This window comes from Drosophila subpulchrella, chromosome X (assembly GCF_014743375.2).
Source record: "Drosophila subpulchrella strain 33 F10 #4 breed RU33 chromosome X, RU_Dsub_v1.1 Primary Assembly, whole genome shotgun sequence".
Lineage (NCBI taxonomy): Eukaryota > Metazoa > Arthropoda > Insecta > Diptera > Drosophilidae > Drosophila > Drosophila subpulchrella.
This window is the reverse complement of record NC_050613.1, coordinates 19,107,107-19,131,461: the sequence shown is the minus strand read 5'-3', so window position 1 is coordinate 19,131,461 and position 24,355 is coordinate 19,107,107. Positions and strand designations below refer to the sequence as shown.

Below are 24,355 nucleotides of genomic sequence, written 5' to 3'. Positions count from 1 at the left end.
TCTGTGCATACAACACTTGCTGATAAGTTCAGAGCTTCAGAACAGATCGCATTGCGCTGAGCCGGCAAAAATAGTCGCATTTGTGGGTTTCTAGGTCTCTAAGCGCCACATGGAAATCATCGGGGGGAAACAATGTCACGACATTGAGATACGGACAATGCTTAGGATGAGTAACGTGCCCCGTAACTACTGAAAGGGAATCAATCGAACAATCGGGGGACTTTGTGTTACCTTCGTTCGGCGATGTATCGTTTAGCGCCGTATCGAAATGTATGCGAGGCAGTGTCTTCGACTTGTACTCACCTGCAAGTGGAATAAAAGAGGGTAAAATGGATTAGTTGTGTTAAATGCAAATGTCAAACGGTGTAAGTCTAAAAATACTAGATGTTTTTGTGTTGGGTCTGACTTTGTTTTGCAAAAACCCGACCCATTTACATGGCCTGACCTTTGAGCTCGTGTTGTGAATTCACTTCAATTAATGCAAAATATGAAAAGTACAGACGAGAGATACGGAAGATATGTACAATTGCTAGACATCGCAGATGGTGCCAATGTGGGGCAAGCTCGTAAATTGAGCAATTGTTGTAGGTGACCCAGGAGACTGAGTCTCAGTCTCAGACTGGGGCCTTTAAAGTGAGCCCCTTGGTTCCCAGCTCAAGCCATTATTATTATTATTATTATTGTTCCGTTGACACTTTTTTCTTTCCAACCAACCAACACTGCATTATCTACTTTGCGCGGGTCATCAGTCGTAACTGTGCAACTGTAAATTATGCCGCCGCACAATTGACTTCAAAGCGGAATGACCGAACTGATGAACTGACGAACCACCAACAGCCCAATCCAATGATGATTGTGGATGATTGTGAATTCTTGGTGATGTCACATCCGTCATCCATCCGCTTGATATGAACTGCTTCTCTTGCGAGAAAATGCGATGAGAGATGAAATAACCCTGGACTCTTTTGGGGGTACGAATGTCGCAGAATCATTTCGATTTCAGATTAAAGTTTTTTATTAGAGAATAGTGCTAAATAGTTTGTACGGTTTCAAGATAATATAGGAAAATATATTATTGAAAAGCATTTTAAATTGCACAGAAAGCAGAACCAACTGATCTAAAGTGAAATTTAGAATAGGTTCTTATACATTTAAAGTTGTTGTTATGGTAAAATTTTAAAGACATACTATATTTCAAATATTTTAACAGTTGTAGCTCTATAAAATTCCTAAGGGATCTTTTAAGGGTAATCATAGGTGGATCAGTTAAAACGATCCAATTATTGTTAAAATTTAAAGACATTTTATATTTCAAATATTTAAACACAAAGTTGAAGTTCTATAAAATTTCTAAGGGATCTTTTTAGGGTAATCAAAAGTGGATCAGTTAAAACGATCCCATTATTTTTAAAATTAAAAGACATTTTATATTTCAAATATTTAAACACCAAGTTGTAGTTCTATAAAATTCCTAAGGGATCTTTTCAGGATACGAATCGATCCCATTGGTATCGTGATGCATTATTTGATATGACGTCGATATAATCGTTTTAAAGCCTGTTTCAATATAATCTGCAATGTGCAATAGTTAAAATCTCAGATAATACTCACTCCTGCCCGTCGGCTCCAGAGTGGAGGCACCCGATCCCGTCCCAGACATGGGCTCCTGGTCGCCTTTCATCAGCTGCAGTTGCTCCTGCTGCAGCAGCAGCTGATGTTGCTGTTGCAGTTGCTGCTGCTGCTGCTGCTGCTGCAGTTGCTGGTGTTGCAGTAGTTGCAGCTGCTGCACATCGCAGTGGACCTCATGAATGGGCGGGGTGGGGGCGTCATCCCGCTCGCCCCTCAAACAGGAGGCCAATCCCCGGCTGCGGGGCATCGTGCTCCGCCGCAGGGCCGCCGTCTGGGGTTGCTGCTGCTGATCCCCGGTTGATCTCGATGGATTCGGGGTGGAATTCTGGGTACTCTGGATGCTCTGCGGAGTGGTACGCGGCATGGAGTGCATCTTGCGCTGCTGCGGCGTCGCCGAATTCGCCGAATGCATTTGCACCTCGTCGCTAATTGCACGCAAAGCACCGCAGTTCATTCTGATTTGGTTAGCTGTGTTTTCTATTTGGTATTGGGTATCCTTGCCAAAGTTGCCTTTGTAGGTTTTTGGTTTGTGTTGCCTTGGTAGTTTTGTTAATTTTTTTTGTTTTTAGTTTTTATTAGCTCAGTTTTTCTTTAACCTTGACATGGTTTCCTATGTAAGATGGGAGAAGTATAAGTTTCACAACACTCGCGAAGGGTTGAAATCGAATTCACTGGACTGGCTTGGTCAATTTCGCGGAATGGAATATGCTTTGTTGTATTAAAATAAAACCTCTTCAGAACTTATGATATAGTGTCCATATGTAAACTCGTATCTTTTAATATAGATTATGTATCATCTGATCTTAAATGTACATAATATATGGGATTGTGACGGTATAAAAAAAATGTTTCCCTAAAAAGTATTTGGTGAAAAAAGTTCTAGTTCGTGGGATAAAATAATACAATAAAAATGTTCTTAGGCATAAAATACCCATAAGATATGATCTTAGATATCCCTAGCTTCTTCGGTTACACAGGGCTGTTTTTGCCTTTTTCCTGGGCCCGAACCATCTGACATCGACGGTTTGGCTTGGCTTCGCTTGCCTGCGTCTGGGCAATTAAGATTTATGGTCATGGCGTGTTGGCCTCTGAAAGCGCACCCCCTACCGCATTTCCTCCCCTTACTGAACCCCCAAAAAATAATAATCTAAAGGCTCCTACGACTGCGACTTCTTTTTTTCTCAATTTTTTTCTGACCCGAAAATTGTTTAGCTAATTTTTCCAAGTGGTTTTTCGTTCTTTTGCACACGCGCGACTGCGCAACAACACACCCACAAACAAAGGAAAAACATATAAATAATATTGCACACATACAATATTATTTTGGCTTAAATGTTCCTTTTAACTTGTACAATTTTACGCTCGTTGGGTTTTGGTGCTACCAATAGCTGTTTGTGTGAGCGAGAGAGTGGGGCTTGGGGTCCGCTATTCATAGGTCGTTGCTTAGAGAGAGCGAGAGAGTCTTTATATCTGCTGCTCTCTTTCGTTCTCTCTTGAAACGAAACGAAACGGAATGGAAATGGAATGGAATCGAAATGTTTGTTTATGTATGAGCAGCTGTAGGTGTTTTTTTTTGGAGGGGGTTTTCCACGTCCGATCGAGAGAGAAATAGAGAAATCCCTCAGGAAAGAGAGTGATTAAATTATTAAGCCCACACAGCATTGTTCTTTAATTAATAATGGTTGTAGTTCTGGTTTAAATAAGGCTTTATCTGGTAAATAACTTTTATAAATTAAAAACCATCTATAGCATTTTAGAAATTATATCTCCTATATAGCTAGAGTTTTTTTATTCTACCATGCAACATTTTCACTTATCGCATCGTTTAAATCTAGGTGCCAATCGATAAATGCAGGCCAATTAAATGGCAAGCAATCATAATGTATGCAATCAGCCCAAGGCGTTAAAAATCTTTAATGATTGTGGCGCTTTGGCTTTCTCTTCTTCGGTTTTTTGCATTTTCCCCTCCAAAAAGCCAGAAAAAAAAACTGGGCTTTTGTTCGATTGTGTGTACGGCGGTGTGAATTCTAGGCCTCAATTTTGTGGTTTGCTGATTTCCATTACTGGATTTTCCTCTTGCGTGCGTTTCGCGTTTTTATTTTATTTTCATTGCCCATTAAAATAATTTTCCATATCTGCTTTCAATTGCTGCGTGCCCGAAAAGAAAACTGCCTGCTAACCATCATCATATTTTTTAGTTGAATTTTTTGTGTGCGTGCTCTGGTGATAAACATAAATTTCGCCACAGACTTGACTATTTTTTCATTACTTTCTCCAACAGTAGCGACGACAGACACGCAGCAGCTGTTCTCTATATTGCTCTCTTTTTCTTACAACACGGAAAAAAAATATAGTGGCCTAAGAAAAAAAAATAATAAAATAAATAAAAAAAAATGATTATGTACTATTATATTCAGTCTGCTTTACAAGTGTTCTTATTCAATAAATAAGAGAGATTTAAAATTACTTTCAGATTTTAATCCGATTTCCCGATTTAAAACAGCTTAGCTCTGCTCAGCCTCTGCCGACACACGTACAGCGCACCGTGAGCAGCCCCTTTCAAATTACTCACAGAAAATAGTAACATTATGTCATCGTATCCTTTAAAATTAAATTTCCTTGGACATTTTAAATTATTGTGATAGGAAATTCTTAAGAATTTACATACTTTGAGGTTATGACTTTTTATAATCTCTAAAAAAAAAACTAGAGTAAGCTGAACCCCCCGAATACTTTTATTCGACCCGAAAACTGACCTCCAATATTTTTAGAGTGCACGATTTTATCTCGTTCATGCTTCTCTGGTTATTCGAGCGAGTCGCCCACGTTGGCACCTGTAAGCCCAGAACTCCCCGAACACCCCGACTCGACTCTCCTTTGTCCAGAGGCTACCTTTCATTTAAACGGAAGTGCAAGCCAATGGCCAGAAGTGCTCAGTGCTCAGAATTCGATATGCTATATGTGTGCGACGACGGTTTGGCTTTGGCTTTGGTTCCTACTATACAATATATATGGTCACATGACTCCTCTCCTCCGGCGACTGATGTTTTTATATGGGAAAAAGAGAAAAACTCCAAACAAAAGCGGCAACTGCAACGGATGCGCCATATAAAGGCAGCATGCAACGCTTCCAGCTGAAAGCTCTTTTTCCCTATGTGATTCCTTTTTATTTTTTTTGTATTTTTTATATTTTTTTCCACTTTTTGCTGATTAATGCAGCCGGCGTTGGCGTCACAATGTGTTTGCTTTATTTACGTTGTTTGGGTTGTATTTTTCATTTTCATTTTTTATTTATTTATTTTTTGGAGGCGTCTCGTTCGCATAATGAATAATTTGGCTGAGATGCATTTTTGCACGTCGATGACGCTGGAAATAACAACAACAACAGACACCCCACAACAACAAGCTCAAACATCGGCCAGCAACGTCAATCCATCCAATCATAGACTTTGCCCAGACTCAACTGATTATATATGCACGAATGCAGGTACATATATCTCGAAAAGTACACACACATTGTTCCAAAGGGGGGTTACCTGTTTACACCCCAGATGATAAGCCACGCAGAGTGACTGGAGTAGAGGTGTGATGAACAATGGCACAAAGATCCAGCGCAGATGATAAATGATCCCAAGTCAAGGGTAAATCTCCCATTTCCGCTTTACTAAATCCCAAGAAATCGGATTAAAGGCGGTGTAAAGCTTTCCCTTTACATGTATACACCTCGAATTTCCATGAAATCAAATACCAAAGGGGGTATTATTTTAAATATATAGAAAAACAGAACTATATTTTAGTAATATGCCATATAAAATGTAAAAACGAGTTTCAAAGAATATCCATTTTGACTTCAAATGACGTAAAGACCGCTTTAGAGTTGCAAATATTTTTTATTGCCCAAAGAAGAACTCCCATTCACGAGAATTTCTTATAGTTCCGTTCCGGAGAAGTCCAAGTCCAACTAGAACCAAGGTCCCACACAAAAATGGCGAGGAGGAGCCAAAGCTCATTAGGTTTACGGCTAATATATATTATAATGAGTATCGCTTTATAATAGGCACTCTGGTGTCTGCCCTCGTCGCGGGGACGTGGGAAACTTTCCATCTATTCATCTTTTGTCGCATAGCCATATAGACATATAGACATAGAACACCACGATCGCCAAGCGCCAGCAGAGCGCAACCGGCGATCGCACTTGGTTATGGTTATGCAACCAAGCACTCGCAAAAATATGTCACCCTATTTCGAAATACGTTTCAACATGGGCTACGGGCTTTTTAAATTTCTTAACGATTTCATTGGCAGTAAGGTTCTGTAACTTAGAGCTTGAAATTATAGCTCCTTTTTTTTCTTTTAAATAAATATGTTAAAAATATGGTAAACTTCAATTTATAAAAAAAACTTTTATTTTTTAAAGTCTGATCCAGGTATGAATATTTTTTTTAAATATTACATTTTCTTAAATTAAATGTAATCGTATGATATACTTTAAATTAATTTAAGCTTACATTAAAATTTGAAAAAGTTCTTTACATATGCAAACAATTTCTTGCAATTCAAATAATATTTATTTTTTTAAATCTGATCCAAGTATGTATATTTTTTCAATATTTCGTTTTTTAAAATTAAATGAAATCGTATGATATATAATAAAATAATTTAAAGTTATAAAACATTTTTTAAAAATTCTTTACCTTCGCAAAACAATTTCTTGAATTAACATAATAAAAAAAATAATTATTATAATTAATTTATTATAAATATGGATGCAGTCCTATAAGCACACTTCGAAAGTTCGTTATAAAAAAATTTATAAGTACAAATTAAAAAAAAAAAAATTTTTTAGATGGAATTCATCTCAGTTTTCGATAGCAATTTTTGCGAGTGCCGGGTTCGTGAATCCGCGCATCGTGGACAAAATGGTCTGGGGAGCTGGGGCTGTGTGCGAGTATATTGGAATTGAATTAAAAAGGGCCGTGGGCTCTGCACCGGTCCCCAGGTCATTTCCCTCTGCGGCAAAACAGTTGAGAGATCAACATCAACAACATCAGACACAACAGCAACTACAGTAACAACATCAACGGCACAAAAAAAGGCAAAAGATCTTAGATTTCTATTATGGCATTTCTTTCATCTTCTTTTTTTCGCATCTATGTTTGTAACCCGCTCGTCTTCATCAACATTTTTATTTTCCTTACATTTTTTTGTTGTTATTTTTCATTTTAACCATTTTCCCGGCAAACGGCGAATTGAAGTCGCGGCGTAATTGACGTTAGTGATGAGATCAAAATGGACCACAATGATTGCGGCGATAATTGCGACACAGACGAACATACACACACATTATACACACAATATATATCCAACAGATATTCTTTTTGAGCTACGCACCGAGGAATGATAAAATGCCAGGGAAAAGATGCAGCGATACCCAAGAGTTTGGATCTGCGAGTACGCAGAAAAACGCAATGTATCTCAAACGCAACGACTGCTGAATGACCTTGCTGGAAAATTAAACACCGTTAAGAACATTAAAGAGTTGCCCTCTCATTTAAGATGTGTAAATACTATCCCCATAAAATGTAAACATATTCAATGGTATGATACCATATCGAATCGTACAGAAACCTTAAAGCTTTGTTTATTGATTATTGGTTGTCCCCAAAGAAAGATATAGAAATATAAACATGTCTTGAAGGTATTAAGCTACAAATATGGCTAAAATTAGGGGTTCCTAATAATTTTTTAAGTTATGGCGAAGCTCTATAAAGGGAAGTACCAAGAATATCGTGAAAAGCAAGTGCTTGTACTTCTGTTTTCGAACTAGTGTATATTCCCTCTCTTCGTGACTCTACTCCCTGGATCCCCCCCCCCCCCCCCCCCCCCCTTTTTTATTCTCTACATATGGGCAACGGGCGTGAGGTGATTTTCAGAAGGGGGCGGTGTTGCGGCATTGCCTTTTGTGTGATTCATTCAGAACAATACCAATAATGATGATGATTATTGCAAACAACAACTAACTAAAGTACCTATAGTAGGAGGTGAGGGGGCTTGGGGTTTAGGGCGGGGCTCGTGGTCGTTGATCCACAGTCAAATTAAATTACCAACCAACCACAACGAAATAACAACGAAAAAGTGAAATTGTTGTTGCTCTCGTCCGGTTGTCATTGAAGGCACGTTTTCGTATTTTCGACGGATATTCGCGGTTTCTTATTTGAAGTGATCAGATAAATAAGGTGGGGAGGGGGCTGTTTTCGTATAATCTCAATGAAGGGAGTTCAAGTTAAGGTACAATACAAATACACACACAATACGTGAGTGGGAATGATTTTTATCAAAGACCTGGAAGACATCGAAACCATTCGAGAAATTCAGCAAAAATCGTGGGAGAATCCAAGTCGAAAAAAATACATCTAACCTCTCAAAGAGTTTAAGAAAAAGTTCTGTTGGTTTTTTTTAAGAATTTAATTTAATTAAAAATTTAATACGCTTCGTAGAAATAAATAATAAGGCACGCATTACAATTAAACTTCTTTAGCTTTTTGTATTATTTATTTAGTATGGAGACATTTCTAAACCACTCTTAAAGAACCCCATTACCTATACTCTTTTTAAGTCTATGCAATACCATATAATCACTATAGGAAATTGTGTTAATTTCTGGAAATTTGAGAGCAATCTAGCTGCTGTAAATAAGCACGCAGATGAGGTTCCCAGATCCCAGCCATTAGTTGTGCACTTGCTAATCGTGTTCTACGGTTCTATTTTGCCCTGATGACTATAGAACTCGACTACCGTTAGAATACCCGTCATCAGCATGCGACTTTTGTTTGAGCCACTTTCCTTTCACAAAAAAAAAATGAAATAAGGGGAGAGGAAAAATGCAGACGTATGGAGACGACGCAATTTTCACACGACGAACTTAAGTCGTAGTAGCCCCCACTTTGGAACCCCTTACCCCTTGCCCCTCCAAATCTAGCCCCCTTTGGGCCCCGATATTCGTGTCAACATGTGTTGTGTTGCATATTATGTAAATTATTAGCTGGGCAAAAAAGAAAGAGGAGCAAACTCATTGTCTATAGTGCAGAGAGAGAGATATTTTCAAGGTTTCTAAGGAAATTTTTAATAACATATAAATAAATATTAAGAAAAATGATATATAAATCCATTTTAAGAATTTTGAATTCATAAAGTAAAATACATAATTGCCTATACTAAATGCCTTGACTTCAGTACACTTTAAAAATTCACTCGATAGCTTATTAATATTTTTCCAAGTGTCGGCCTCCCCTCTCTTTCTCAACCCCCATTGCTGTCTCTTTCGTTGGCTAAGTAGCGCCCAATGGGGCCATCTCCAGCAGACAGCCAACAACATTGTTGGCCATGTTGAAATACATAAAGCAATTTTAACTGTTTTAATGCTTTTTTCGGTCTACACCAAGCGAGCGGGAGAAAAAAAATACGGAAAAGGCTGGGACAGAGGGGTTTTGGGAGAAGCAGTCGTAGTACCATGGACTCATAGACCGATCTGCCAGGCCTCATATTATTTCTGCCTGTTTTCATTTTAATAGCAGAACTGTGTGAACTTGTGGCTCGGGTTTTTCTTAGTTTTGTTTAGTTGTTCATGCGATTATTTTTCCAATTTTTTTTGGCTCGCTAAATTTAGAGTAGAGTAGAGAAGAGAGAGAGCGAGAGCTTTGGAAAACGAAAACTTGTGTATATTTTTGGAAATGATTTCAAACGCATCTCAAGGTGCGAAATAAACAAATTTCTCGCTCAATGTAAACAAATCAAGCGTACCGAACAATTTCGGCTGTGCTCGTCAAAATATAAACCAAATTGGTGGGTTTGGGATTGGGTGGATCGTGCTTAAATGGAGCCACAGTAAAAACAAATAAAAGGAACAAGTTCTCAAAAGGAGAAAAAAGTGGCATATCAATATCCCATTTTGTAGCGTCATCGCAAATATGACATTAAAACATAAGAAAAATAATTAAAACATAAAATAACATTTCCAAGCGTTTAAATAAAAATATCAAAGGAAAAATATTATTCATGTGGCGTAAAGTCTATGGATCATAAATTTAATTTAAGTTGTTAAAAATAATATTCAGATGTTTCAGTTGTCAAATAATTTACTAATTTACTTTGGTATACTCGCATCTATTTTTATAGCAAAAATTAGCCGAGTCTTTCTTGCAATTATGTCTTCTGTGTGGCCGAAATAATAAAGGGTTTTTCTTTTGGCCCTAGTTCAGCCTTCAAATTAAGCCGCATGATCCATCATCATCTGCTTTATCACTCATCCAGCACAACGATTAGGCTGGTGCCGCCACTTGATTATACAATCGAGTTAATTTGATGTTTCGCTGGCAGCAATTGCCACCATATCCATATGCCACACACCACACACCATATACCATATATACCATCTATACCATATCCCATATAGATCGGGGCGTGTCGCGGGCCACAGAAAAGCGGCTGATTGTACATCCCATACAAACGTCTGTGCATTAGCCAGTGCGATGACGACATCTCTCAGATGTGTGGCAATCCGCGGACGGACAAGTGGAAGATACAGATACATTTACAGACAACTCAGCTACGGATACGCAAAATGCCGACCGACCGACCGACAGATAGATTTATGACATATATGAATTACTAACTGTGCCGCCGCACCGCTAATTGTTGTTGTTGCAGTAGTTATGACTCGAATTATTCAATTTTTAGCAGCCCCGAGAAATCAACAGATACTTCAAAGCAACGGAAATGCAAAATCAAACCGCACTCATGGGAGGAAGAGAAAGGCTGTCGCGGGGCACGTAAATCGGCAATACTCTAATCATGTAGAAAAAAAATATAAAATTATTTAAACTTTATTTAGTAGGGTTTTTAAAAGTAAATAAATATATTTTAAAACCGTTTTGTTTTACAGATTTCATGGTTTTTTTTAGAACTTTCTAATAAATCTTTCTAGGAATAGTATGCTCCCACTGAGTTGCTATCTTAATTTATTTCCCGTAAATTGCAGTGCATTTGGCCTAGTCATTGCAGCCGAAACAAAAACCAGCGCTAAAACCAGATACAAACTGAAAAATCCATTTCCAAGCGTCCGCCGCCCGTTGCAATGCATTTTAATTTGACTTTAACTATTTGCGCATATAATTAACAGCGGCAGCAGCAAGTACACAGAGAAAAAAATGAATAATAGTTTAGTTTTAATTTTTGTGAAAATAATTTATAATGAGATACTTTACTACTATAACCCACAGTATATAATCTATAAATTTCTTTCTGTGTATCACTGACAACAAACGAAACATCAGCTTGGCTTAACTGGGTGTTTTTCTTTTTAAGTGGAAGGGGATCGCATTGTCTGAAAATTTCACCCGCAACAATGAGATATAGTCATATATATGTGTGAGCATCTCGTGGGCTAGGCCCAACAACTACAACTACAGCTGCCAACAGCAGCTTGTTCACAATAATAACTCAAAAAAAGCTCTCCAATGTGACATGTGCCGGCCCCCAGACCCGCGTTTTTAACCCCCCTTGGAACCGCCGCCCCTTCGCCATTCAAGCAATGCAAATGCAAAGCTTTGTTGCCATGAACTCCGCGAAAAAAACATCTTAAATGGGGGGAATTGTAGAAAAACTGAGGGAAATAGCGAGAAATCCAAGAGGAAGATCAGCTGACAACAAAGCAAAGAGAAGGGCAGGCCAAAACCAAAACAAACAAAAAATTGGAAACAAAACACAAAGATCTCAAACAATTACACACAATTCCCTTGTTACAGTGCTTAACAAAAGATGATGGCCACAAATTTGATCGACTGCTGAGAAATCCTATGGCTAAAACATTTTACTGCAGACAAACGGAGCTCCAAGGGGTGCCAAACACTCAAATTGTAACAGCAGTTTGGTCTATGTTATAACCACCATTAAAGTGTTACGAAATGCTTTCACTATGGCTTAAAATATGATATCATATCACACCAAATCAAGTTCTTTACTTTTCCTTTTATTATTATTATTTTTGGTTCCTATCCTTAATTAATAAATCAATATATCAAAAAATCAATATAAAGTATCATATCATATCAAGATCTACAGTTTCACACCATATCATAAAGTTCCTTACTTTTCCTTTTATTATTTTTGGTTCCTTTCCTTAATTTATAAATCAATATATCAAAAAATCAATATAAAGTATCATATCATATCAAGATCTATAGTTTCACAGTATATAATGAAGTTCTTTACTTTTCCTTTTATTATTTTTGGTTCCTTTTCTTAATTTATAAATCTTTTGATGGAAAAACGTCTTTCTAGATTTCTGAGATAAGATCAATATATCAAAAAATCAATATAAAGTATCATAACATATCAAGATCTATAGTTTTCCTTTTCTTTAATTTATAAATCTTCTAATAGATAAACGTTTGATCCGAAAACTTTCTATACTACTGAGATAAGATCGATACATCAAAAAATCATAAAAAAGTGTTCTGAAGCACTCAGATTTTTAGAAATCAGCTCAGTTCAAAATGTGCTCCATTTACGGGCACCAATAAAATTGTATTGACAAGCTGTTAACCTCAGTTTATTAATTTAGCAAACAGTAGAGTTTTTGACAGGCAACAATTGCTTGAAATTAAATAGATAGAGACCGAGAATAAAGAGAAAACATAGCCACAGACAGACAGGGCTACATAGATGAATCAAAATGCAATTGAAGTGCTATTTTTACATCGTTTTCACCAACTGTTGGTTGCATTAAATCAACAATAACAATTGTTGATGTTGCAGTTGTTGCTGCAGTTGTTCTTGGCTCTGCATACTCCGCATATAGTGCGTTCAAGTAGATGCATGTATAAATAAAATGTGGGTCATGTGCATCAAATTATTTAATTGGTGTCAATTGGCGTTGGATTTTTCTTTTCGCTTTTCGCTCGCCAGCTCGCTTTTCTTTGCCTTGCTTTTCTTTTATTTTATTTTATTTTCATTGCGTTTCGTTTCGATTTCCGTTAAGCCGTTTAGCTTGATGTTGCTGCTGCAGCTGCAATTGCAATTGCTGTTGCTGTTGCTGTTGAGTCAATAAGCCGGGCTTAACACTTTTGTGTGATTTGCATGGGCCTCGAAATTTTGATTGAGCGAAACTACACAGAGCGAAACTGGAATTCGGTTGCGATATAATTTCCAAAACTGAATTTTATGTGACTTTGTAATATTTTATTCAATATTCAAGTACATTGTTCTTGAATTAAGAACATTCGTTCTTAAAAACCGTGTAAGTACATTTTGGTATCAAGGGTCTCAATATTAGAACGAAATGGTGAGAAGAGAAAAGTTAAATAGACTAATAGTTTATTTGTTGAGAAATACAATGTAAATACCGCCAATTCAACTAGACTCGAGCAAAATTAAAACATTTTTAACTTCAAAAATGTCGTTCTATTTTTAAGAACATTTTCAGCTCAGATGAGAAGGTCAGAACTTTCTCTGTGTATAAATATTTAAAACAAAGTATTGTTTATATTACAAGTTAAGGTACATTTTTTTAATCAAACATCTCTCTTAAAACTTTAAAAATATTTTATAAATTCCTTTTTTTTATTCGCAGATGTATAATATATTTTAAACTTAAAACCATTTTCATTCGAAGCTAGCAAATCCACCTGCTCAATCCTAAACTTTTTTCTCTGTGCTCAAAGTAGAAGCAACAAATTTGAACCTGCCGTTAAGTGTGTCAACGGCTTCTGATTGCAGCAATAACCCAGCTGACAACAACTATTTACATCAAATAACAAACAATACGGCCAGAAGCTCCCTTAAAGGCACCCCACTCCCCCTGTTGCCATGTTCCAAATTCTTCAATACCAAAAAAAAATAATAAAAAAACAACAGACGTCGGCTAATCCGGATACGATTATGGCCGTAAACGGTTTACAGTAACCAAAAAAAAAAACAAAAACAACGTGACTTTCCGGTGTCCCTTAAAACGGTGTCAAGCGCTCATTTCCCTAATTCAGATTACATTTTTCTCTTTTTCTTGTTTCCTTTCTTTTTTGCCTCAATTTGGTGGCTTTTTCTTGTTCACCCAAAAAAAGAAAACAATTACAAAAATCGAAAACCGCCCATGAAACGCAAGTCGCATGCAAGGAAATGTGAAATTTGTAGACAGAAACAGAAATACATTTACGAACATATACATAAAAAACAATTTGGGATTAAGATTATATTCAATTAAACTACTTATACTTTTAAGATCATATCTCTTCTTCCTTCTTAGTCATATTTGTATATCAAAGCTATATAATAATCCAAAGAATCTGAAATTTAGTAGCCATATCAGAGAAGCCAATATATAAATATATAGAATAACATTTCAAAGTTTAAAGTAGCGATCTGCAAGATAAATAAAAATAAAAAATATTTACGAACGTAACTAAAGAACAATCCGAAATATCGGAAAAAACTTTAAAAACGATCTCGAAAACATGAAAAATGTTTTCTGTGCACCAATGTCTGGCTGCTTATATTGCTGAATTTATATAGCCAGATGACGATGATGAGCTATGTCAGAATGCGGGGGCGGGGTTTTTCTTTAAAGGGGGTTGGGCGGTTGGGGGGTTTTGCACTCGCAAGTTTGCCTTTGTAGTTGCTCAGTTTTTTTTTTTTTTTTTGTATTTCATACGATTTTCACATTCTGTTTGTTTTTGTTTGCATTTATTTTTAGAACATTTTCGAATTCGCAACGCACACGCACAAATACAGGCAAGGCCCCGCATAGTTTTGCCATGTTTTCAGCCATTTTCCATGCTTCTTGCTACGATTTTCACTCGAGAAAAATATTCAAAAAAAATTCATATAAATTTTCGTAAAGTGTATTGTAATGTTTTCCTTGTTATTATTTTTTTGTGGAGCCAAGCCAGGCCAGTAATTGTAACTATTAACTGGTAAATAAAAACAATGCAAAACGAACCGAACGGAGCGATTTGAACCGCCTGCGCCGGAAGCTTAAATTCGAGTGAAAACGACTGGGAAATCGCCAGCAAACACGAAACGAATCGAAACGGAACGAAACCCCCTCCCCTTCCACTTCTTTCACACTTGCTCTCGCCCAGCTGTGAGCTCCATTGATGGAACGTTTGGGAAGGTGGAACAAACAGAGAATGGGGGATGAGGAAGAGGAAGAGGAAGAAGAAAGGAAGAGAAGAGAAGAAAACATGCAAATGCTGGGGAGAAACTCAGAATGAAAACCGGAAAGCGGTTTACCGATGTTGTGAATATGCTTATTGGAACATTTTAAAATGTTTTCCAAACCTGTTTTTAAAACCCATTAAATTTATGTTTGAAAATGTATTAAAAAATAGTATAAGTATATGCACAATGTTCATGTATGTACAACTATAATCATTTGTAGCCATTCATTAATATAAAAAAGAGTTATTTGTATCTACTGAAAAACATTATATAGGATAATTTCTTCCTTAAAAAACACGAGTTAAAAAAAGTTTTACAAATATATTTAGTTAGGATATAAACATATGTATAAGTATAATTAAATGGAAGTCCTACATTAAAAGGTTTTCAAACAGAACTTTGGATAAGTTAAAGTAATTGTTTGGAAATCCCAAACATTGAGTTTTGAAAGAGTGTAAGCTCTGAAAAATTTGCTGCATATTGTTAGGCTGCCAAATTTAATCTCCAGAAATTATTAAGATGTTATAAGCATATGAGATACCTGAAGGGGGGCTATAAAACTGAAGCGATATCGGCATCGACTAGAGTGTCGGCTGGTCGAACGGCCACCTTCCACATGGGCCCCGAACCACCCACTCCATCCACCCCAAGCCCCAAACCGCCTCCCGTTCGCCATTGTGCCCAATGCTCCGGCATGCGTGACGACAGCGGCGACGGCGGTACGAACAAATTTCCTGACTACTCACACACAGAATATAAAAAACCCAAGACACAGATACACACACCTCATGATACGATCGAAAAGTGTTACGGACCCACAGCGAAACATAAAAAAAAACACTGCAATTACCGATGGGCACTGATGAGCTAGCTTGCCGGTCGGTCAAATGTAATTAAAGCGACGCTTGACCACACCAACAAAATCAAATCCACCTGATGCGATGCCATATATTGCATAACACTCGAATGTGGGGGATATACCAATATCAGGGGTAGCTGAGAAATCACCTCCTTCCGATCTGCAGTGGTTCTAAAATATCTTGATTGAATCAGAGGGAAACCATCACCTGAGATCAACCTCAGTTCACATAAATCCCTCAATTAATGATCGAAAATAACCTATTTTTTGCAAGTTTTCAATTGCCACTAGCTTATCTCATATTGCATATTTGGGGTTTTAGAATAATGCTAGAAAGGAGTTTTGCAAAACAACACCCTATAGGTTTAATTTCTTTTCACACTTACCTAGTTCACTGTAAAGCGTCGTATTCAGCACGATGTCATTGATGCCGCTCATCCCGCCGCTTCCGGCCACACACGAATCGGAGTCCTCATTTTCCTCAGCCAAGGTCGGCGGTCCGTCCCACAAAGCCTTCGCCGGCCGCCGAACACGATCCAATCGGACCCGTGGAATGTCCTCGTAGCAAACATCTCCCCGCTAAAGGTCAGGGATGGCAAATGAAAAATAACTTAGCATTATGGAAATAAAGAAATCATCCGACACAGTTTCCGTTTCAATCACAAGAGCTTCAAATTCACTTCTTCGATGTTACACTTCCTTTACTTATTTGAAAACTCATCAAAACTAAGTTAATCTTGTTTCTAGGATCTGTAAGACTTTTTTTTATATATTATATATAATATATATATTATTTTTACTGTCCTCTTTTTGCTGGGAAAATAATAAAAGGTCCTAACTATACAGACTAAATAAAAAACAAATACTTTTCTTTATTCGAAGTTAAAGATGTATTTCCTAAATCTTTATAGTGCCAGTCATTTAAAGTCCAGACAATATAAATTTCCACTGAAAGAAGTGAAATTGAATCACGCCAACGACCTAAACTCGGAAACGGTAACGTGTCGGTTGAATTATGATGGGAGCTTTTTCAGTTCCGCCTCGAGTTACACTACCCACCTCCTTATTGGGCGTGGCCGGGAATATCTACAGGTTAGTAGAACGATAGTAGTAGTAGCGGTTTGTTTACATCCATTTTTTGTTAGCGATAGTGTGCAATTGTGAGAGACAGGAATAGATATACACAGACGAAAATACAAAGCCAATAAACTTGATATGTTTACAGATTTACAAACGATCAGGTGTGTGTGTTTTTGTGTTAGTTGCTAAGCGTTATTGGGCTATACTAGGTGTACTATGGATATATATCTAGGGATTCTCACCGATATCTCCTCGCTGCAGTAGGCTGTGAATGTCTGATCGTCCTGCTGCAGGACGCAATATAAAGGACCCCAGGGAAGCGTCTTGATCAAGCGAGTTAATTCTCCTTCGGTTTCTGTAAGATAAGGGTAATTTGTTCAAATTATTTATAAAGTAAATAACAAAATGCTCCTTATTTATTTATTATAAAAAAATGTTTATATTAACTTTTTAAAAAAATAACTACATTATCAGTTTGTGGCGCCATCTGTTAGCGAAAAAGTATTGCCTACATTCAGGCTTCATTTGTTACACCACATGTAAAATGCATGTCAATTGCCGTACTTATTGACACAGTACCGTTTATTTACACACGGAAATGTAAAGTGTAAAATCACTGATCTCCAAACTTGATTTAAAAATAAATTAAACCAACTTGAAAAGCAACTAATAAAAATTTGAGAAAAAATCTGAAATTGCACACCGTCAAACGTCATGTAGATGCCATGTAATTGTGCTGAAAACCTTTCGGAAAATGTGGCGCATGCGTGTTTTTAATTAAGCAGCCGCAACTCTGGGCTTAGATTATTTATTTATGCATCTGCAATCGCAAACTGCGGTCCCAATTGGATCGTTGGACTGCAATGCCGTTTCTAATGTGCAAATTATGTGCATTAGAATTTATTTGAGGGGCATGGTGGGGGATAAGATGAAGATACAGTAGCTCCTAGGAAACAACAATGTGAATTGCTTAGCCAAGTTGAACGGCCATTGTGATCCAATGCCTATTTTTTGTTCAGCCTCCAGCTTGCGTGTCTGAGTTCTCAAAGTTCGTTTCACTCAGTTTGCGGCTTCTTCATGCTTTCTCCTTCTTCATTTCTTCTTTCTGCCCCTCTATCTATGAGATAACAATGTGAGGCAGCTACAAAAATGATTTTAATTTGAAGTTGAGCTTGATGGAGATGTGGGCGTGACACGCGTGAACAAAAAGAAATCAACGAATTTTGGAAAAAAAAATTAATTGAATTTGATCAATAACTTATAAGCTTTTATAAAACAGAATTTTTTTATCTTTAACAAAATGTACCGAAATTGTGACTGAAGTTTAAACTACAAGATTCTAAGACACACCTTAAAAAATATTTTAAGTTTTTACTTGTAAATAAATAAAAGCATCCATAATAAAATATGATAAGAATGGTTATTTTCTTAGGAATCAAAAATGTTTTAGTTTTTTAAATATGATTACATGTATGTTTTAATTAAATAAAATAATTCAATGGGGTGCCACAGAAATCGATGGGGTTTAAAATCACTTTTAAATTACATTATGTGTCTAAAAGGTGTCTAAAAGTATGCAGTGAATAAAGAAATGAATGATTGATTCGAACTGGTGAGTTTAAAATATATTCTTGCATACTTTTAGGTACCCAAAATGACATTTCAAAGTGATTTCAAATGCCCTACTGATTTCTTGGTAAGTAAATTACACAATCGTTTAAAAATCCCTACGAAATTTAGAGTACAAGTTTTGAAGCTTTGTACTGTGTACTGCCGTAGCACGATTTTCTCCCAGTGTATTTGAAGTCTGACTTCGTTGCGTTCACCACTTTTTTCCTATTTAAGCTGCGAATTATTTCACATGCTGCAAATGTACATGCGAGTGAGCGTATTTTTCAAGTCCGGCGCCGTCTGCCCATTTAACATAAATATTGTAAGTAATTGTGAAGACAGCAACAACAACTGAGGCGGTGACGTCGAAGCATCAGAAAGAGATAGAGCGACCAGGGGCCGAAAGAGAGGGGGCTAAAAACGAAGTGGTTGCTCAGCAAGTTTGCGTTAATATTTCTTTTTTTTTTAACGTTCGTTGGCCATTTGTTTCTTTATTATAAATTTTCTTATTTTTTCACATTTTTTTGTTGCTGCTTTTTGCATAAGAATTTCTCGCTTTTTGAGTTCTCGAGTTCAATGCACTGTGTCAGCGGTTTTTCTTTTCTGCACATGGAAACAGGTGGCGATGAGGGAGGGGTCAAGGGGGGCGGTTGAGGGGGCGAGCGGAGATTTGCGGTTGGTCAATAACAAACGCACACAAACACTGGCCATCAGCTGGCATCTGAGCGTGGAAAACGTGGAAAAACAAGTGTTTTGGTTTGCCCCCCAACCCATCAGTTCTAACTCAGCACAGAAAAAAGATTTAAACCATGACTTTAATCATTTTACTTGTTAAATTAAACGCTCCTGTTATGTTTTAATACAAAACTGTTAACCAAAAATGTTAAGCATTTAGTGAAACCATTTAAATTGCCATTCAAATGAATAAATTTAAGTTCAAATACTTTTCTTTTTTGAGTAAAATAACCTTCAAAAATAAAAAGAATATGTGTATTTATTCAGAGTTTCACTAAACAAAATATTCTGGTTTTTTCTCGTTTGGTATTCGAACAATCTGTGAATTATCTTCGCTCTGCAGTGCATTTCCCCGTGGCACGGGCACATACATATATATGTTTATATGACCGTCAGGGAGCTACAAAGATAAGATACAACTGACAGATTTAATTCCACGTAAACCTCTTCTCGGCATGAATGTCGAACACACAGTTCCCAAGATTTACAGTGCGTTTCGGAGCTAGAATTTTAAACTTATTAATTCTGTATAATTAAGCAAATATTTCTACATGGAAAAATGTTCAAATTATTAAAAACTATGCCTTTCCGCGCAATAATTTGGATATAATTGGCCCATAGTTGCATTAGCATACAATAAAACAAATCAATAGCTACTAATCAAATATGGAATTGTGTGATTTTGCATAATAGATTAATATAATCCTACATATTAGTAACTTTACGAAATTATTCACGGATAAGTCAACAATGAAATTGTTTCCAGATGAATAAAGCGTTTGCTTCCCTTTTTTCCTTATACAAGTCTAAAATTATGACCAGTACATAAAATATTTAATCATGCTAGTTTAGTCATATATGTATATGCCAAATTACCATGATAAAAAAAATGTATGAGTACGACTTTCTGACCTAAGATAACATTCCAATGAAAAAAAAGAGTAAATAATTAGAAAAAATTAGTCAAGAAAACTTTTTAAATTGAATTAAGGAAGTTCAGTTCTCTATAGTGCAACAAAAGAGTTTATAGAGAAAATAGTTATAACCATTGACCAAGAAAAAGCCATCAATTAACCCTTTATCACTCAAAAACAATCATCGCCCATTTTCTTACGGCCATAATTTTCTAAACAACGAGTTCCAATTTTCCAATTATTTAACGATCGACTTACCGCAGCGAAACGCACTGAACTGCACAATAAGAATGGCACGTTAATTGAAATTATCTCATTACCATGCCGACAACTTCTCACATCTTCCAGCAGTATTTTTCTTTCCATTTCGCTATCACCGCGCATAATTAATGACATCATCGGAAATCTTGTACAATTCCCCACTATTCGAGTTGTGAATTTTTCATTCTGCTATCGGAACTCGGATTGATTCATATATATTTCTCTTTTTTCTTTCAGGCTTAACCTAACGAAAAACGCATCCCACAAAATTGAATTATTAAATGTTAAGGCGCAACGAAAAGACATTGCCAATTAAAACTAATTTAAAATAATTTATGCTCTGTGCGTCATCTGTGCGTTTGTGTGGGTGTCTGGAGGGGGTGGTGGGGGGAAAACTAGAGGGGGTGGTGTTGAGTGAGGGGGGAAATTAAAGAAGGGCTGGGTGTGCTGTTTCCCTTGTCCATTGTCGCCAGCTAAACCACAAAAAGAAATGTGTTTTCATGCGGTTGGCGTTTTGTTCGGCCGCCTCAAACAAATGGGGGCGTGGCAGCACGCCCTTAAACCACACTCAAAAAAAAAGGACCAAGACATTGTATTTTCACTCATTTTTACATTTTACTGGCCATAATTTGAATAAGTAAAATGGTTCTAAGGAATTATTTTATAAATTTTTTATGTATCAAACAAAAACCCCTCTTAAGGAGTTTTAAGTCTAGTGACGATCGCACCTTCAACATTTAAAAGTTCTGATACCAACTTTTGTGATGAAAATGTATTATACGATCCAATAAATAAATACACTTTCCAAATTGTTGTCCTTCGGCATTTGTTTAATAAAAAATATCTGCATTGTTTAAAAATATTTTAAAAAATTTTTGTTTTTTTCCTTTTCAATTTATCATTTTCTTTATTCTTAATTGACTTTATCCCAGTCCTGCAACTTATTATTATTTTTAATGAGTTAGTGAGTGTTAGCTTCAGTGTTTTTATAAAAACCCCAGTGTTAAAAAAATTTTTTTTTTTCGAATTTTCCTAAAATATTTGGATGCCTGGAAAATCAAAGACGAATATTTACGGATTTTTTTTTAAGTGCCCCATTTATGGTATAGCTTCCGCATGTTGCAGCTGTCCCAAATCTTCATCGGCGCCCTCCTGCTCCGCCCCTAAACAACATGTTGCATTTTGGGCGGTGACCCGCCCGACCCAGATGCATATATAAATATATATATTTGGATATATCCGTGTGTTATAGGCCCAGACATCTGTATATATATATATAGATGGCACGCAATCCCGACACAAATCGTTGCGTAAACGAACGAACAAACGCATTTAATTAGGTTTATGGGAAATATGCGAAACGTTCGAAAAATCAAACACAAACAAACGGGCAAAAAAAAAAAAAAGAAAACCGGAGACTGAAATCTAGCAAACCAACTCGGGCTGTTCCACTTTTTACCCCCTCTTGAAAACCAGACAATGCAGAATTATAGCATAACTTGGATTTCGCATCATGTAATAGCATAGCGACCTGCTTGCATTTGATTTGTCAATTCATTTATAGACTTTTTTCCTTCGACTTTTTCCCAGTCTTTCGACTTCTCTCCCACATTGTTGTGAACTTTATATGTATATTTCTTCTTTTTTTTTTTGGTGATATGACAAAGGGAATCACAGGTCTTTGAGTCTGTGATCGCCGCTAATGTTTGGCTGGAACTTTTTTTATTTTTCGTATACACACACGATCTTTTTTTCGGGCTCTTTTGATGGTGCTTTGATTTAGAGGAAGTTCAGATTTTAAATTGATTTCAGGAAGGGAATAATAACTTCTTTCTTAAACAGGTATTCTAAAAATATAGTGTTTCTTTTAATCTAATCAAATTTTATATAGTGTATTCACTATAACCATAATATTCGAAAAACACATTATTAAACATTCCTAACGACTGCTGATGTTTGATATTTTATTTTCCCCGAGTCAGTGGATCTTTGGCAAGCGAAAGCTCCAATTTTCTATACATCTTACTTCGGTTTCGGTAAATCGACACCTTATTTCCGAGAAAGAAAAATAAATACCTGTATAGCTGGCCAAGCGGCGATTGCACCGAATCTAAATAAAAACCCTAGCCCCTAAAATGCGACACTTTGCGGATTGTTAGACGAATTCTTCGGCTGTGATTTGTTTGCACTCGACTTTTCTGTTTGCTTTTTGCATACCCAGCCCAAAGAAAATGTGTTTACATTCTGCTCGGATTTATTTTGATATGATTCGTATGGGGGAAACAAGTGTTTTGGCACCCCAAATATGATTCAATCCGCTGGGAACCCAGATTTCGATGAGTCCCATCTGGACAATCGCTTTTTTTCTTTCGCTCTTTCTAAATACTATATAAATATATAGCAACGAAACGGGTTTTCTTTCACTGAAGTTTCCCTTTTGTTTTTAGTGGCGGGCAACGTGTTAATCTGTTTGAGTTCGATTTGCTAAAAGCCCAACAAAAAAAAATAAAATACAACAAATAAAGAGCCGGCTTTTGGACCCAAAAAACACTCAGGTGGTGTGCTGTCTTGGTCATAGAGGAAAAAGTGAATTTTTTCATAGAAAGTTGTTGGGCAACATTTGCAGCGGCGACAGCGAACGCATTCGATACTTGAAAATAGAAAATTAAAGTAGCTTCCCCCAGCTCGCCCGGCTCTTGCCGTCTCTTTCCGTCTTCCTGCCTCCCTCTCTTTCGCTCACCTGGGCACCTGGGCACCTGGGCAACTGGGCACAACTGGGGACAGGTAATCCCAGCCAGTTGCTCCGACCATGTTTCACTTTCTAGCAGATGCAGTGGGTCAAGCTCGCAGGCGGCAGATCCCAGCCAGATTATGGCCATGGACGGATTGCAATTGGAAAGGTTTTCCTCAAACGAAAGTTTCTCGGGCACGGGGATCATTGAACTTGAACCAGCGAATTTTAATTAATTAGCGTTGGTCGTTGGAGGACGGCATTTTCCTTTCTCCATATACCACTTTACTAAATTATTACATTATAAATATTACTTTTCATCATAAAAATTCTAATGAAATACAATCTGCTCAAAGAAATGTTTGCGAATATCTTTTAAATATTTTTTGGAAAAGCCGCAAATGGCCCGTTTCAAATCTAGCAACGTTGAGATACATTTGTATCTGAAACCTGCAATTTTAGCGTAAGCAGGTGGTGGCGCTCTAACCCATAAAAAACAAAAATCGAATCGAATCGGACAACAACAACAACGAGTGCAATGCCAAAAGTGTGTCAGCGACAAAAGCTTTCGGCCAAGTTAATGACGCCATCATCTCGACACTCGAGTGTCGCTCGTTCTTCTCCATCGTCTTGTCTTGGCCACTCCTCCAACAGTCTTCACTCCACACTCCACCAGTCTTCTCTCCACACTCTTCGGTCTCCAACGAAGGCCTGCCTTTGGGCCCAGTCGATTTCTCCTCTTCTCGCCGTCTTCCTTTTAACGCTTTTGGCATGGGCCTGCTGGTCTTTTTTTTGTACGCAAGCGGCCCCATAACCAATTTCTAAACGCCAAAGCCCAAAGAACCGAACCAAACCGGCCAAGAAGAAGAGTTTGGACATGGCCAAGTGACATGCAAAGCGAAAGCCAAGTGGGGTTAACAGGGTACGGTGTGGACTCTCATTGAGGGAAAATAAATCCAAAATATATTCTTTAAAAAAGTTGATCGAGAAGTAGATGTTTTAGGAAAGTTCTTAGATGAAGAATCGTTTTATTATACAACTAACAAAAAATGTGAGGTTATCAGATATATTTGCTATTTACACATGTAGGCACTTCAAAACATACAGTTGATAACCAAATATTCAAAAATTATATATATTGTGAAGAAATTTGTTCTGTAACATCTTGGGTACGTCGTAGCCTATATTTACTGTGCCAACTAACAACCGTCCAAATAAAAAGACAACTACAACACGAAACATGACAGAAATGATGTCAAGCCAGCGGGCAACACGAAAGAACAACACAGCCACAGAAAAAAGAACTAACAGGAAAAACCATAT

General features: G+C 37.0%; 1 protein-coding gene across 6 annotated transcripts in view; it reads right to left on the bottom strand.

The window, feature by feature from the left end:
- Window positions 1-24,355, bottom strand: part of LOC119558299 (ras GTPase-activating protein raskol) — a 43,787-nt gene that overhangs the window by 15,203 nt on the left and 4,229 nt on the right. For 2 of the 6 annotated variants that reach the window (XM_037871695.1, XM_037871696.1), the window contains exons 2-4: window positions 17,023-17,135; window positions 16,760-16,786; window positions 16,087-16,279 (exon numbers count right to left, since the gene is read on the bottom strand). In XM_037871695.1, coding sequence (XP_037727623.1) covers window positions 16,087-16,279; window positions 16,760-16,786; window positions 17,023-17,135 — 333 coding nt within the window. Of the gene's footprint in view, window positions 1-231; window positions 304-1,611; window positions 2,240-14,620; window positions 14,658-16,086; window positions 16,280-16,759; window positions 16,787-17,022; window positions 17,136-24,355 lie in introns of those variants that run through there. The other 4 variants (XM_037871693.1, XM_037871694.1, XM_037871697.1 and 1 more) reach the window with 2 other exon arrangements.